Raw genomic sequence first — 16787 nt, forward strand, 5'->3', positions numbered from 1 at the left:
GCATCGGACTGCCGCTATCCCATTGGCACCATTTGTGCGTTTGTGGCCGTCACTTTATATAGGAAAATCACTAACGCAATAGCGTTTCGCGAGTCCGGTATTAGGGCAACCGCAAGCACAAGGAAACAGGGTCTGGCCGCTTGACTGTGCCGTAACGGGATGAGTCATGAGATGAGCAGAAGGGCAAATGTGAATGGTCTGCACGGTGCAGCCACCTGGTGGCACACAGCTCAACCATACACAGTAGCAGCAACAAAGTGTATTCTTCTTTGCTGCTATTGTGTATTTTTCACAGGAATGTAATCATGAACACATTGTTTTTATAAATGTTTAAAATGTTTTACACTTGGTTAGAGCAAATTAGCGCTTTGTTTGGCTGGTTAAGCACTGCGCCAATAAGTGTCTGGACCGTGCAGATCGATCAGGCCGCTCATGTATGTCTACGCTAAAGTTCCTTTATCAGCTTGAGTTTATGCCTCCAGTCATTTGCCGAAATGGGCAGCTTGCCTGTGGTTACCGGAATACCAGACACGTTCGGCGCTACGACAGAATGCTAGCAACGCACGCTGCTTTGATAGCTCTCGGTCGACAGCTAAGCGGCTAGCGGAGAGGTCTCGTGCGGGCGGGCTCCAAAACAACCGGAAGTGGACGATGTGACGTCGCATCGTGACGCAGTAACAGTGAAGGCGGAGCTTAGCCCCGCTCGCTCGGCGAACGAGTTGAGGAGGAAAAGCATGGCTAGGGAGGAGGGTAACTTCTAATTGCTTGTAACTCCATTATTACGTAACGCTTCACCCAAATTGTGGTGCCAATATTCTACTTAAGCTGTACCCTACGCGTCTACAAAATTTGTCCAAAACGTTTCAGGGGCCCTTTAAGGGCTCAAATCGCCACAGGCACATCTGAAAAAGCTCTGAAGGCCTGCCAGCATGCTTATTAGGCATATCAGTGCTCATACTGTGACAGGAGATGGCGAGTGTACGCACGTATAATTAAGGAATACATACTGTGTCCCGTGACAATTGCTCCTTCCCACGTTTGTTAAGCTTCATCGCATAACATTACTCAATTGAGGCAAAGCTGACTTTTGGAAACCAACCCGAGCTTCAAAGTCAATCGCAGGGACCACAAAGGTGGAGTCGGTGCCATTGCTGACAGCAGCAAACCCGGCACCGAATGGCAAAAGGCTTACTAGCGAACGTCAAAGCAGCTAGGCCTGGCGTTGCCGGCGTGTTGGCTGCTACTGCCAGCGGGAATGCCTGTGAGAGTGCCAATTCGAAGCCGCGAGGTAATCAAAATGGCAGCGGTGGTGGCTTTGATGGCCGTTTCGGACCTGCGGTCACGGCAATAAGCCCAGAAAATCGGTGTGCGAAGGGTTCTTGTGCCTGAAATTTCAGACGTTCTTAAACATTTGACTCTATGAGGTACATGGTGGTGCCGTGAAGCAGTCCGAATTATCGGGCGTCTGGAAAGTCGGTCGTTGACTGTACACTGGCAACTCCAGCCAACCGTACTGCGTCAAAGACGATTTGTTACGATTTCTCTCGGTTACTCGAGCTACCATTAACGCGACTTTCATTCCCTTTCAATAAAATTTGATCATTTTCGATGATAGAAGCACAATTTCCCCAAGTTTTCCTTGAGTTTTTTGAGACTATTCAAAATCCCTGAGAATTCCTGCTTTTCGCGGTTGGTAGACACCATGCGTGACGGTATTCGGTCATTCCAGCGACTATAGGTGGCGCGACGGTAGGTCAAAATGGCTGCCGAGACGGTGATAAGGCGATCTCGCAAGCGTGTGCATCTCGAGCAGCAAAGCATTTCGGGCGCTCTAGTTTCACTGCAAACTATATTTTCTCTGTCGTTAAAGAGATGCAAAGGTGTATAAATGAAGGCAAAGCTACGTTCAGTGCCGGTCACATCATATACTGCAGCGTCAAGCCCATTAGAGACAATTTTTGCAAGGGAGCACAGAAGCGTTGTAGAAAAGGGAGACGTGGACAGGAAAGAGCCGCACTTGCGACTGAGTATATGTTCAGAGACAAACCACCAGGAATGTTATTGCGCATGCGCTGTCATCGAGAATTGTAAAAAAAAATTTTACATTTTATCTATGTGTGTGTATGTGTATATATATATATATATATATATATATATATATATATATACACACACATAGATAAAATGTAAAATTTATATATATATATATATATATATATATATATATATATATATATATATATATATATATATATATATATATAATTCGCCTAACACGGGGCATGCATCACTACATCAATAATGACAGCTATAGTGTAGGTGATAGCAACAACGGCACGTGTTGCTATCATGTTGATAACAACAACGGCAAGTGGCCTAACAAAATTCATCCCAAAAAAACATTTGGGGGAAAGTGACAGAGGAGGTGGCGTAAAAACTAGATGGAGCACCAATGCAAAGGTTAGCATGAGCGTGAATCTGGCCTGCCTCGAGGATTTCCTTTTCGAGTCTGCCTTTGGATCTGCTTTTAATCTCGGTTTTATTGAAGATGGGCTTACAGCCACAATCCCTGCAGCGCACAGGAAGGTGCGCGGAGTTGTTCAGGGCCTTTAAAAATGAAGAATCCTCTCTTAGCCCGTCATTTAAACAGCGCCCACCTGCTCAATGTAAATTATCCCATACTCGACTGGTGTCTTATATACCACTTTGGTGGCACAGGAGGTGAGCAGCTTCGTGTGTTTCTTTCCACAGGTGTTGTTCTTGTGGCCATTTTGCAAAGGCGCTTGAGAGAAGCTGTGAAGAAAAAGTCAATGCTGTGTTTCTTCCCGATTATTAGGTTGAGTGAAATCCTTTTCTCTTTAAAAATATACTTAGTTGCAAGTGAGCATCTTTCCTGTCCACGTCTCCTTTTTCCGTTACGCTTCTGCACTCCCCTTCACAAAAATTATGTCAAACCAACTAGCCCAACAGCTTACTATTTCATTAGAGAAACCGAGGTCAGCATCGAATCGCTGTGCCTGCAGACGAGTGCAATCAAGGGCCCGCGGCACTGCGTTAACGACGCAGTACGTGAAGGTACAGGCTCTGTAAAGGTCAGTATGTGGTTACTAGCCTTGAAAATGCTCATGGGCATGAAGCCATATGTTTGTGTTTTCGCAAACATTTAGTAAATGCAAGCGCGTAACGGTAACGGACGTTAGTTGTTTTTCAAGCGCTCCTGTTTTCAACAAATCAATTCTGTGCAGTAAGATACAAACTTTAGTGCATTTCGAAATGTAAACTAAAATAAAAACGGCTCTATAACACAACAATTTACGAAACACATAACCTACAGGGGTGATCTCGCTCATCTAGAGCCTCGAGCAGTGTATGGCAGAGCAAATGAACCGAACTTTAGCGTAGCTGTTTGACTAAGGACAAAGTACTTGTGCCTGAACGGGTTTCCATTTTCCACTTGCGTTTCAAGTTGGTTCTTCTTAACTCGGTACCTACCTTAAAATTTGTTTATTCCTAGCGCAGAGCTCGGCTCGATCGCTGTAGACAAGTGGGATCCCCTCTGTACACGATTCTGTGTTATGCAAATGTAGTACCAGCTTCATAACTGGTTGCAGTGCCTCAGGTTGTTACGCCTGTCTTGAAGTACCTTTTAAAGATACCGTAGCAGCGAACATTCGCTACGTTTGAGTGCTGCTGCACGCTGCATATGCGATTACTGTTCCCTTTTTTCCTCATCAGCACGTCCATGTACACCCCCAGACCGAACCACCGAAGTGCGTCGCAGATTTCTATCACCGGTTGACTTCTTCGGAGGAAGGCCACATGGCGCCACCTGCGTCACTCGAATGACTGAATATGGGATCGCAGGCCGCTTTGTTACGTCGCCCTGCTGATCTATTACAGAGTGCTTCATGGCAACATGGGCCTTTGTAGAACAACAGAATTGAGTGCCATTGACCAAATGGCAAGTGTTGTTCGCTCAAAAGTTGTTATTCGCCATAATAAGCACTAGGGTACATGATTGGATTCCGATCTTATACTTTACGTTATTATAACCACTTACTGAAGGAAATGGTTGGTGCGCCTCTTTCATCTTTAGTTCTTTCTCCACTTTGAGCACATATTTACAGCAACGATAATTGCTGAGCTGACTGTTTTATTGCCACATAGTATTACTGCTGCATTATATATGCCAAGCATGCGCCTACAATGTATTTTGTATTATCTATGTACAGGGTCCTGAATATCTGGTTGTGCATGTGCTCAAAAAAAGATTTTGCACGCACCGCTGCACTGTTCTTGCTCAAATTTTGCAGAACTATCGCATTTTGTTGTCTGCTTCGTTTAGTACAACACTTGGCATGATTAGTTGCCTACTCTTTAAGACAAAAATGAGAACCTGTTTTCGCCTATGGGAAAAATGGTGTCTGAAAAGCCAGTCCTGGCACAGACTTGTGTCGCCGCCTGACGGCAGCAACAGGAAGGAGCTGCCTTGCAGACGAAACGGCATCTGGAAATCGGCCACTTACGTGACAGCAGCTCCTTCCTGCTGCTGCCAGCAGGCGGCGACACAAGTCTGTGCCAGGGCCGGCTTTGCAGACACCATTTATCCCACAGGCGAAAAGTTTCTCATTTTTGTCTTAAAGAACAGGCAACTAATCATGCCAAGTGTTATACTAAACGAAGCAGACAACAAAATGCGACCATTCTGCAAAATTTGACCAAGAACAGTCCAGCAGTGAGTGCAACATCTTTTTTTTCTTTAACACATGCAGCCAAATATTCAGGACCCTGTATTTGGCGCATTTGTTTCTGTGTTTCCCCTTACAATAATGCCCATGATGGGAATGCACAAACTTGTATAAGTACTCAATAAACAAAATAAACCAGAGCGGGCTAGTTGATCCCAATTCTCGTTGAATCAATTAGAACAGCATAAGTAAGCAAAATAATTGGCACAACAAAAGAAATGCTGTGTTCATCTTCTTTCACAAGTGTCTGTTGCGCATTGGTTCTGCTTTCAGTTCACTCAGCCGTGTGGTGGCTCCGGCATGCTACACTGCAATGGTCAACTGTCGTGTTGAGTCGGTCACTCACAGCTCCAGTCTCATCCCGGTGGCTTGATATCCGTCCACTCAGCATGCTAAAAAGAAAGTGTGAAGTCGAGAACTGTGATAAAATGTCTAAAGTTAGAATCAAAGCACCACACAGCAAGTCCAGCTTTACTCAATTTCATTTTAACTGCAAGTGAACTGGTTGTCGAATACCATTACACTATCTTGACCATTCAGACAGCTAGAAAAAAAAGCCATAGGGACCACCTCCATCAGCCCATGCTAACACCAAATCACTACTACATATGCATAACATTTTAATGATTGTAGAACTAACTCTTCAAATATAACCCAGACATTTTCTTTGTCAGGTCTGTGAGTGACAATCTACCACTAATAACATAATAGACTATTTTAGTCAAAAACAGTACCATCAGGTTTGTGCTGAATAACAATCTTATTTAGTTAACTGTCTGTATGAACTACACAAAGCAAACTGTTATTTACTTGAATACCGAACACACACCCTTGCCATGACGAATTTGTGAACACTGCACAAAGTTAGAGCGAGATAAAAAGGCATGAAACATAGCCAAACAACTTTTATTGTAGCCACTCATTATCTAATGACTAGTCTATGTACTATGTTAACAATTTTCGTTCCATTTTTTATTGTATTTTGTGCACCTGATAGTTCTTTATTTCCTTTCCACCACAAAACTATGATCAAGTTACATGACGTTTGTATTGTCGTTACTTAATTTCCAAGCTAACTTATTTTTTTACCTTTTGCATTTCCACAAACTGGTTTATTGCTGTTCCTTACTTGTTGGCTCACATAACCATTTCACAGAGGCTGTTTTAAAATTCAGTCCTCAGGCAATGGGACCTATTTTCGCATTATCTACTTTAGTGTCTCTATAAGTACATCAAAGTCAATGATAAAATTTTACTTCTCTACTCATAAATGTGCTAGCACTAATAATGTTAAGCAAGACATTTTGATGAGAAAAAAGTAAGCTACACTCACAGCTGGGACTGTGCAACTGCTAAAATTCTTGAGAGGTGCATGTGCCATACAAGTCAAAGCAGAAAAAAGTTTCTGGATTCAATGAAACTCCCTGGGATTCTTCAATGTGTGCCTAGATAGAACCAAACAAGCATCTTTCATGGTCTTCTTAGCTCGCTTCACACAAGTTTAGCATGTCTGGGACCTGAGTATCCTTACCACAGAAAAAGACGGTTGGTTCAGTGTGACTGTCGTATGGACATGATAACGATATGATATGATATGCTTTTGTGCCGAGAACACGCAGCAATAGTCAGTAACTGAGGGTATAATCATAATATTTAAAAAAATTCTAATGCAATTAGCCGTAAACAGGGTATGATGCGAGTGCCTTTATTGCCGTCGCCCTCTGCCATGTCGTTGCCAAGTGCCATCTACCGTAAAGGGTCCCTCACCAGGTCTGCAGATGTTGAGCTGACAAGCGCAGAGCATACTGATACAAGGCAGAAACATCTAAACAATGCGCGCAGGTTCGTGCGCTCCCTCAAGACGACAACGGTGTATTGGAGGAAAAGACGACGAAATAATGGCACGTGTTCTTGCCGCACGCACTCGCATCGCAGGTGGCCGTTGTCGGCGCCTGCAAGAAGAAGACGAGGTGAAGCGACGCTCGAGAGAGAAAAAGAAGGCCTTCCCGATCTTCCGTTTAGAATGCGGCAGTGCTTTTTATTTACCACCAGGGCACAAGTTCGCCCACAATGAATAGTTTTATCTGAATTCCCTTAACTGTCTGTTACAATACAATGCGTACCAACGATTGTGTTTGCAAAGAATTACATTGCTACGCACCGCGGAAAGGTCTGAAATTTCAATCCGAACGTCGTATTCCCTTCTCCTCGTGGCTGCTGCGCTCCAAGCTGGACGGTGACGTACTAGAGTCCCTGCGCCTACGTACTCGGGTCCGCAATGTGACACCGCTTGTGGTGACACGTCATTTCGAGAATTATTCAAGACACCATCTGTTATTTGTGTGGTCTGTTGTTCGAATTGATGAATTGCAGTTTAGAGAAACAATAAAATACACAAACAGAATGCCTGCGTGTTTTTTGTTTTACTTCGCACTGAAGCAAGAGAGATGTACTTCGGCTTCGTCTGCTTGTTCGCATGCTAGTGCAGTCACATGCGCAGGTAAAGACACTATGCCATTTCCTACCTTGTTCCAGCGTGTGATGATGTGCTGCTATCCACTTGTTCTGCCTCAGTATTCGTGTAGCACTGAATTATTGCTAGTCATGTGTCCTTGTGCAGAGCGTGCAAAATTGTGCACTGTGCGAAACACAACAATCACAACAGCTCGTGCGCAGTGCCGAAAAAAAAAAAAAACCTAGGAGGAAAAGAAAATGAAGGCGGGGCCTGCAACGTATGTGTCATGCGATCCTTGAGGTCCGGCATGGGAGAACGCAGGGAAGGAATTTCGCTTGCGGAGGCTAGACGGGCCGAGTGGAGAGAGTGTCTCGCTATGCAGTGGAGCTCGCCTCCTGAAATCATAGGTATGCAGCGCTGAAATATTTTTGTCTCGGCTATTAATGAGCCGATTTGAAAATTTTTTGCGGCAGGATGTTCCCAAAGGACATGTAACAACGTTCAGCATATAACCAAAATTTACTATAGGGCCAGGTGAGGGGCCCTTTTACTCTCCCCCCGCCCCCCTCCACATCCTCAGAGGACACGAAGTGCACGAGTTCGAGATGGAGCAGAGCTGGGCTGTGGCAGTGCATTCGCCCAAGTTTGGGCATGCACTAGCACGCAGTCATCCTTGAGCGCTTGCAGACGCAAAAGCGGCGCACTGGCCCTGATGCTACCCTAGTGCAAGATGGTAGCTCACAGTGTGCAAGGGGTTTGTAATGGCAGCACGCGGCCGCTATCGCAAGACAGCAGTCGAGGGTGAAAAGAGGAAATGCAAGCGTGCTGAAGCTGCACGCGGCACATGAGAGCGCTGACGCACATGAAGCTCGTCTCGCAAAAGCATGCACAAGCTGGGCCAAGAAAGTGGCCGAAGCATGCGAGGCATGTCTCATCCAAATGTGTGAATCACATTGTGGCTGAGTTATCAGCATTTATGAATTGACCAATTCCAATCAGCACGTATGTTAACCTTGTCTTTCTCAGCATGGACACTTGTTTGACGCTTTCTTTTGTTTCTCTGCCAACTAGAATGTGGCCACAGTAGGTGGAAATTAAACAGGAGGCCTCGCACGAAGCAGCAGAACCTCACAACCACTGAGTCCTTACACCAGCACATTTGTAACAGATTTAACACTTTTTTTTTTCCCACATAGTAGTTGCAAGGTCACAGCCTGAACAACTCCATTTTTAATGAAGTTGCAAAGTGACGATGACTTCCTTAAAATATCATCCTTATGTTTTAATTGTTCCCCCTTAGGCATCTTTCTTATTGTATTTTAAACTATAGTTTTAAATTACATTTTGCAGTAGATAGCTAACAGTTCAAATGTGTAGAAGGAGCACAACTCCCTATTCTCAACAAGGCACTCGAGATCTGAAAATTGTTCTTTGCTTAGAAACACAAAATGCAGCTTTGATGTCTACTAACATAACACTAATAAGCCACTAATACCCGTGTCACACGGGCGTTTGGAAGGCCTTCCAACCGATAGTCAGTTGACTCAAAGGTCAAGTTCGAGTTGCTACACGGGTGATTTCGACGGCCGTCGAGTCAATAGTCTATCGAGTCAACGGAGCACCTTACAACTCTATCGAAATCTCAATGGCCTTTGAGCAACGGAAACGGAAACAGCGCGAACATGCCCTCTCGTTCACAGTGTGCTCCAACTCACGGTTAGAAAGAACAAATCAAACCAAAATGCTCTAAAAATACTACATATGAGTGTTATCAATTATTCAATAAAGTATTTTTGCCACTTGATATGCGCGAACTACACACACTCTCAACAACAGCGACTTGCAGCGACACAAACGTTGCCGCAGTTTCGCTACTCAACAACTTAAAAACTAAACATACATGTAAGACAATGTATAAACAATTGTTTTAATGTATAAAGAAACATAAAAGAAATTATAGTGCTTTTTAAGTGGTTTTAATGCTGTTTAACTTTTTGTGACATGAAAACGAAAATAAAGATACGCAGCGCCACACAATTTGGCGAGAAACACCGGAACCACTCAACAGCCTTTCAAAAGCGCCGTGTAGCAGCGCGACAACTCCTTTGAGTCGATAGAGTTCTGGCGTTTCGACGGCCGTCGACTGGAAGGCCTTCCAAATGTGCCCGTGTGACACGGGTATAAATACTAATCACATAATCAGGATTTATACAGGCCTCAGAGATGTAAATTCAAGAATATTCAAGGACTTTCACGGCCCTGTCAAAGCTATTTAGAGGGTGCACAGTGGTATTACCCCCCCCCCCCCCCCTTCCATATAGCAATTTTTTACTCTAACATTTTCAAAACACTACAGCTAAACTTACGAGATAACAAAGTGGGTAAAATTGGCACTTCGTCATATTGAAATTGAACTTTTTATACAAACGAGTACAGTCGCCAACATATTTTTCTTGCACGGAAGGGGCCGCAAAAGTTTTTTCATCATCGTGCAACTGGAAAAATAATCGAATTTCATAATAAAAAAGGCGTTTTCTTTAATTTGCGAGTCCACGTCCAAAGATATGCTTTCATGCCATGTCGATGATGTCTTTACGTCGACAGTATGTAACGAAGCCAGAGAAGCTTTCCCGTCCACTCGGCCGCAGCTGCTGAATGTGTCGCCTGCAGTGGGATGACTTTGCACCTGCCATAGATTAACTTCCAGGATGAGGCGTGGCCACGTGAAAAAGAAAAAGCGAGCTGCCATTCCTGCTTTTGTGCTGCGCAACCAATGTGGCAGAATTTTGCCACATCACCAGCCTCACACGCCTTTCTCTTGTCTCCCTTCCACTCTTTTGAAACAGAAGTCCAGCAGTGTCAACAGTGAAGGGGTGGAAGGAAGATGGGAGAAAGTGCGAGAGGTTGTGACTGCAACGAAGTCGTGCTGTGTGGGGTGAAGAAATTCAAGGGTTTTCAAGGAGCAAAAAGAATTCCAGGGCTTTCAAGGGTCTTGAAAACATACTTTTCAATTTCAAGGGTTTTCAAGGACCTCTGCTTACACTGCATAATAATAATACAGATACTAATGAGCTCTTGAGTATTAGCGACCAATGGAGGCACAATATCCCCTTAGGGACAAACCATGGCACTGCACTCAGCCAACGTACCCAGAGGAATCTTACCATGGCAATGGAGTGGCAACTAGCATCACCATAAAAGATGCTAACACTGTTAAAAGGCAAAGTTGTCACTAACATGACTAAAGACTAGCTAAATTTAATGACTGTCTTGCAAAGTTAGCAACCCCACTTAACACTTCATAGCAATGACTGGTCTGCCAAAATATGCCGGCCACACAATCATCATACAACAGAGAGCAATGCACCCTTGCCTGTAGATGACTCATATGCAGCTAGCAGCAGTGTTGGAGCTCTGCTAGTAGTGTGGACACAGAAATCTCTCCTTGCACATTTCACAGCGCAGTTGTTTTCGATGTTGTCATGCTTCCTACAAAGTAATGACTTCACATATTGCAACTACAACTTGTTGACATAAGGCTATGCCAAACCAAATATTATTTGTGCTTCCAGTACACGAAGTAGTATGCTGAGTTTGCCGAATGCATAAACATTACATCACTCGTTTGGAGGCAAAAAAGATTAAGATCTCTGATGTCTTCCATGAAACACTAAATATTTCAGATTTTCTGCATAAAACTAAAGATATTTCACCTAATGTTCTTAAGGTTGTTCTTTTGTATGTGGCAGGAGTTCTATTTGGTCATGGATGGCAACAGTGAGCGAAGCCTTTCTAGCGTTGCCCATTATGCACATAGATTCCCATTGAAATCACCTGAGGGCACTGTGGTGCTTCGATCATTCAGCTACCATGGGAACGAGGGTTAGCAGAACATGGATGCGTCCGACCCTCGTGCTTCACACGTTCTGAACGAGAAAAAGAGGAACTGAGGGGCTCGATTTTAGTTTGTGAGAACCATATGAAGACAAGAGACAATGAAAACCCAGGAAAGCACAGGGAAATTAATTTGTAGTTTTAATGAAATCGTAGAAATTATAAGATTAAAGGAAATGAAAGTGGGCAGAAAGATAACTTACTGCCATTGGGGGCCAAACCCACAACCTTTGCATTACACATGCACTGAGCTACCCAATTGTGCTATAGAGGTAGCTGTTTGCCTGTCCACATTCTTCGGCATTTATGCATGTGATCAAGCAGCGTGTAGAGAGATGAACTCACCTTGTGAAAAAGGAGTCGGGCACCCATGTCAGCGTCTGCCTGGATGTGGCAAACCTAGAGATGAAAGAAAGGAATGACCGAACAGCAGGAGCAGAGTTTTGTTCATTAGTGAAGTTGTTCCTAATTATGATCCAGGCAAACTCCAAAGTGTGGCAGCCATTGTCAGAGCAAATTTTAGTCAACAGAAGAGAGATGACGTGAAGTGACTTGATCAGTGGAGCAATACAGTCCTTAAATTGTTTGCCATTACACATGCAGTTTTACAAGAAAGCAACATCACAAGTTACCAGGTTGCACACATTTCAGAACCCCTTCATACTCCATGTGCACAACTGTGCATGACAAGGTAGCCCATGAAGAGCAGCAGCAGTGATAGCATAATCATATAGAAAATGTGTCAAACACGTCTCCTCGAAACACTTCTGATTGAACCTGTCCTGCGACTTTTGAATAATACTTATGTGTAAGCTGTTTTAGTAAAATGACTCGGAACAGGCTTTCAGTGTCAGTATGTCATCCTGTAGAGGGTTTACTACTATTGTTTTTCACAATGTGTCACATTTGGCAGATTTTTCAACTACATACACAGGTGCTTTTCGAGTATGCTAGACATGAAATAGTTGATGTTATCATATCGACGGTCATGCAGAGTTCTCACTTGAAGTCGACATTCTTTAAACTTGACAAATCTTGCTGGACAGCTGAAAATTCTTTCAGGGAGGATTGCCACATGTTCCAGAGGTGCTGCCAATGGGTAGCAAACTTATGCTAGCACCGCCTTGGCGGCATCCTCATAAACAAATATAACACTGCATTCTTTTCCTTAGGCAAGTAAATGTATGAGGTGTCAAAGTGAACGACGCAGACCATAAAATGCGATCTCTCCATGAAATTTGAGCAAGAACAGAGCAGTGGCAAGCACAAAACCTTTCTTTCCAAGATTTCAAGTGGAATATGAACATCCCTGTAGATTAACAAAATAATTAACAAGATAAACATTTTCTTCTTGTTTCAACGTTTTTTGTACAGAACCTTTTTCTGCCTTTGGTGCAACCTCATTGCTGCTGCTCCCTGTCATAACACACTTTCAGGATCCACATTGCTCTCTATTTATTCCCATTACCAGTTGCTCAACTTTTAAAGTGTTCACTCCTTTGATTGCCCTACAAGGGTTCTATCTTCCCACGAACTGCATGTGAGCAATATGGCCTCCCAAGGATTGTGGTGAATACAGCAAGTGCACCTCCATTCTTATCGTAGCTGAAAGATTTGCAATCTTTTTCCACCACTGTATCTGTTCTTTTTGTTATGAAGTTTATTACGTTATGTACTTCAATGTATGTCATATAAATTGCAATTTTATTTGTTTACTGAATTTCGCAATTCCCACTGTGTGTTTGGAGCATTTTTATAGTGTGCTGTATTCACAGTGTGCTGTATTCCTTATTCGGAGATATATTGTCTCACTGCCCACTCCTGCTTACAGCTCTGTTCTAAAGCCAGCACAAAGCTTGGAAATAAAATAAAATAAATAAATTCATTTTTTTTTGCAAATTTCTTTTGCGTGCTTGATGCACATTTGTGTAGCCAACTGCCTCCTTGCTTGTGCACGATGTGATGGCCGATACAACTGGCGCCCTAATTCGTTTAGATGAAATGTGCCTCCAGTAGTTCTCACGCTGCAAAATTTTTGCTTCTGTTGAAAATTTTCCTCACTTGAAGCCCATCCACTCATGATATTGTATGCAAGTGAGCAGGTACACAAGTAATGTCCTTTACATGTGCGCCAAAATGGCACGAGGTATAAAATGCCTGCATGGCCAAATGAAACTTCAGTTAGTTGTTGTGCCTACGCTGTCTTTTCTTGTCAGCTGCCCTGCTTTGTCGTACAAGAAAAACTGAAGTAAATGAGTTGCTCCAACTGCACTTGAAAGCTTGTATTTCTTGTATGCGTTGATGCCACCCTGGTGCTATGTGTCTTTTGCACAGTGATCTTACAGAAGCAGTTATATTCTTAGCAACATTGAGAAATTGCGATGAAGATAATTAAATACTGTATTTTTAATGGATTCTAGATGTGCGAGTCGCTCTGTTACTTAACTGGTACAATATCACTTACGTTTGCTGAAAAAACAAAAGGTGCGCACCGAGAAAAAAAAAAGGATTTAATGACCTTTCGGCTCCAACTTTACCAGTAGCGTATGTAAAAGAGCAGGTGACAAGGAAGGACGCCAGAATCAATGCAAGCGAAATGCAGGGAATGCTTGCAGCGAAACCTTACGCATTTAAAGTGGTCGTTTGAATTAACCCGAGAAGGCAACTCGATCGTCGGAGCGTTCTAACATCACGCAATAATTTTCACGCAACTAAGAGCAACAAAGTCGGTTGCGAAAATTCCGAGACCCGACTTCAGCGCAACGAGTCCCCCTACCGTACTGTCAAACGCTGCAAGACGTCGGAGGCATCGAAGGAAGCCTAGGGACATGCGGCATCTCCATGCTCACCTGATTCCCCCAACGTTCAGGTTAATGATGTCGCCGGACAATTGGTGGCTCATGGCGTGGCAGACAGGAAGCGTCGCCTATTCGCGCGAGGGGTCAACGGATCCGAACCGCTGTCCGCCTGCACATATCACGGAGAAGGGCTCGCGGCACCTAGCACTGCGCAGTCTGCCCAGCACATACTACTGCAGGCCATTAACGATGGCGCGTCGTCGCGTGGTAGTGAGAGGGTTTATCCACAGCAATAGCGACCGAAACAACGTGATCACCGCGTAGCAAGCACAACGCGGGGAACGATAAAACCTGTGCGCGTTTAAAGCTGGCTGACAAGCGAAACAGATGATACAGAAAGCGGGGAAGGGAGTGGAAGAGGAAACGAGTCCCCGAACGGAGACGAAAGAACGCGAGGGTAGCGGAACGCGCAGTTGGCGGCGTCAATGATCCCGTATGCGCCCTGTAAGCACGCAAACAGACAAAAAAAGTGCGCAAAGTATTAAATTTAGTGTAAAAAGGTGTTACAATTTAAATTAAAATATGTTTAATTAATTAAAGGTGTTTTGCTTTTAAGCTACGTTGACATTTTATTGTAGTGTCTAAGATCAGACACTAGAGGAGGCTGCGAAAACAGCACACGGGCATCTTTGCTACCCTTCCGTGCGTGTACAAAAATTCGCGCTGACTCTCGCGGTGCGCGAGGTTTTTAAGATGTCAAGTTGCTCGCTGGTGGTTCTCGGAGTTGCTGCGATCTGACTCGTGTGTTCTTAGCTGGTTCTTTATTCTGTGGTTTTTGTTCCAACGGTGGTGGTTGTGCGTTGATGTGGTCTGCCGGGCCAGGCATGAGCCAGGCTTGAAACCCGCGTCGTCGGCAGGTGTTCGGGAGTCCGCGGGAGAGCCAGCAACTGCGCGCTGCTCGCCATGTCACGTCGCTTCAAGGCAACCGGGTGGCAGTGCTGAAGCAGAGAGGTAAACGGCGTCAGATGATCATCCCGTGCTGTGTGCCGAGGAACTCGCTCTTTAAATCGCGTGCTGGTGGCCCCGTGGCCCCCGTTCGTCGCGATCACTTTGTGATTACGTCGAGCTCTCGTTCTGTGTTTCGCGATGACTGGAACGGCGGTCATCCCGCTGGTCGAGAATCGATGTGACCACTGCGTGTTTTCAGCGCTCAAAGGGGTGTCAGATGCTTCGCTGCCTCTCCCCATGTGGCGTCTAAACTCGCTAAAATGAAAGGAAAAACGGCGCTGCTTCGTTGTTTCTGCGGCAGTGCATTTTACAACAGCTCGGGATTATACTTGGCACCGTCGCGAGTGGCGAGTTTTGCGTAAGCAGCGTTTCCGCTATACCGCATCGTCAGCTTGTACGAATATTCACTGCTGGAGTACCGAAACTACGCGGCATTTCCCGCTGGTGGATTGCCGCTTTCTGCCACCGCGGACGCAGTTCTCAGCTTGGACTGACATGCGTATTTTGCTGCTATTCCCATGCTTGTGGCAATACGGGCTGCACCACAATTGCGCGTTTTTTGCGCACCCGAATAGACTGGCTCCCCAAGGTGACGATCGCGGACCTCTTTATCGCTGGTCTAAATCCTAGGCACAGCGTCACTGACCTCGTTCAGTGATGAAAGTCGGAAAGCCGTAGAAAAGAACGAAGCGCATACCGTTAACCCAGATCTGCGCTCCGCGTGATCTCTGCACGACAGTTTCGTTCGCAGTAACAAGTGCGCCGTTTTCTCGCTGCCAGTGGTGCAGGCGCAGCTGTTTGCAGTTAGCGTCACTGGAAGGGCAGGTAGATTACCCGTTCTTCATGTTGGATGGATGGATGTTATGAGCGTCCCCTTTGGAACGGGGCGGTGGGTTGCGCCACCAAGCTCTTGCTACTATGCTGCTTAATATCTTACCTAGGTGACCCAATGAAAAAAGAAAATAAAAAAAAACACTATGAACTACCACGTCCAAATTTTCTGATCCCCTATTGCGAACTGTGTTTTCGTACATCTCCGTGTTTTGTCGTTTCCCGACTTTTCTTCCACCAATCCTCCAATTGCCTCTTACTAATGTCTATTGCGGACCTGTTTGCTTTACCACTGCTCCCGCTGAACCCAAGGGCTTCAAGGATGCCAGTGGTGCCTAAATCGACCTCTGGGTAGACGTCTTCACATTCTAATAAAATATGCTCCGTCGTTTACCTAGCTTTACCGCAGCAAGCACATGCTTCTTCTTCCTTCTTATATCTAGCTTTATAGGTGCATGTTCTAAGGCATCCCGATCTCGCTTCGAAAAGTAATGAGCTTTCCTTTGAGTTATCATAAATGGTTTCTTTCCTGATTTCGTTTTTTCCTCTTGAGTAGTTACTCATGGCAGGTTTCTTTTCTCTTGCCGCCATGTTTGTCTTCTCACGTGACTGTTCAGCGTACATGCAGTGATACAAACTTGCGCCAGCCGCAGTTTACGAGTGGCTTTTGCGTGCTACTCAGAGAATCATGCACAGAGGGTCGTGTACAACATTATTAAACAAGGGAAATGCACAAGGCTAAAATAGTCAAGCTGCGCTTGCATTGTCTGCTTTTATGCACTTCACATTGTAACTGTATGTCTGCTCTGCACTGCATATCTGGCTTTGGAACAGTGAACATTGTGGCACCCCCCATGCCAATGTGGTGAAACAAGACTTTCAGAACCTTGCCACATTCCTTAGTGGTTGATAATCATAACAGTGCGAGAAACCGAGTCAAATCAGTTAGATAGCTATGTGAGGACCAAGTGCTGAAATGTTACTGCTTCGAAAGGAATCTTTATACAGTGTGCCTCGTCTTATGCACTCTATACCTGCACTACAAAAGATTGA

The 16787-nt window shown here is 44.6% G+C and overlaps 2 protein-coding genes across 4 annotated transcripts in view; one reads left to right on the top strand and one right to left on the bottom strand.

The window, feature by feature from the left end:
• The window catches only part of LOC139048139 (SH3KBP1-binding protein 1), a 175765-nt gene extending 161417 nt beyond the window's left edge, over positions 1-14348 (bottom strand). Inside the window, exons 1-3 of one of the 2 annotated variants that reach the window (XM_070522647.1) lie at positions 13947-14348; positions 11443-11496; positions 5095-5140 (exon numbers count right to left, since the gene is read on the bottom strand). In XM_070522647.1, coding sequence (XP_070378748.1) covers positions 5095-5140; positions 11443-11496; positions 13947-13999 — 153 coding nt within the window. In that variant the 5' untranslated portion in view covers positions 14000-14348. The remainder of the gene's footprint in view (positions 1-5094; positions 5141-11442; positions 11497-13946) is intronic. The other variant, XM_070522646.1, reaches the window with a different exon arrangement.
• Positions 14349-14597: 249 nt separating this feature from the next.
• Positions 14598-16787, top strand: part of LOC139048140 (G patch domain-containing protein 2-like) — a 133100-nt gene continuing 130910 nt past the window's right edge. For both annotated transcript variants that reach the window (XM_070522648.1, XM_070522649.1), the window contains exon 1: positions 14598-14906. The gene's annotated coding sequence lies outside the window, so the exon portion shown is untranslated. The remainder of the gene's footprint in view (positions 14907-16787) is intronic.

This window comes from Dermacentor albipictus, chromosome 7, assembly GCF_038994185.2.
Source record: "Dermacentor albipictus isolate Rhodes 1998 colony chromosome 7, USDA_Dalb.pri_finalv2, whole genome shotgun sequence".
NCBI lineage: Eukaryota > Metazoa > Arthropoda > Arachnida > Ixodida > Ixodidae > Dermacentor > Dermacentor albipictus.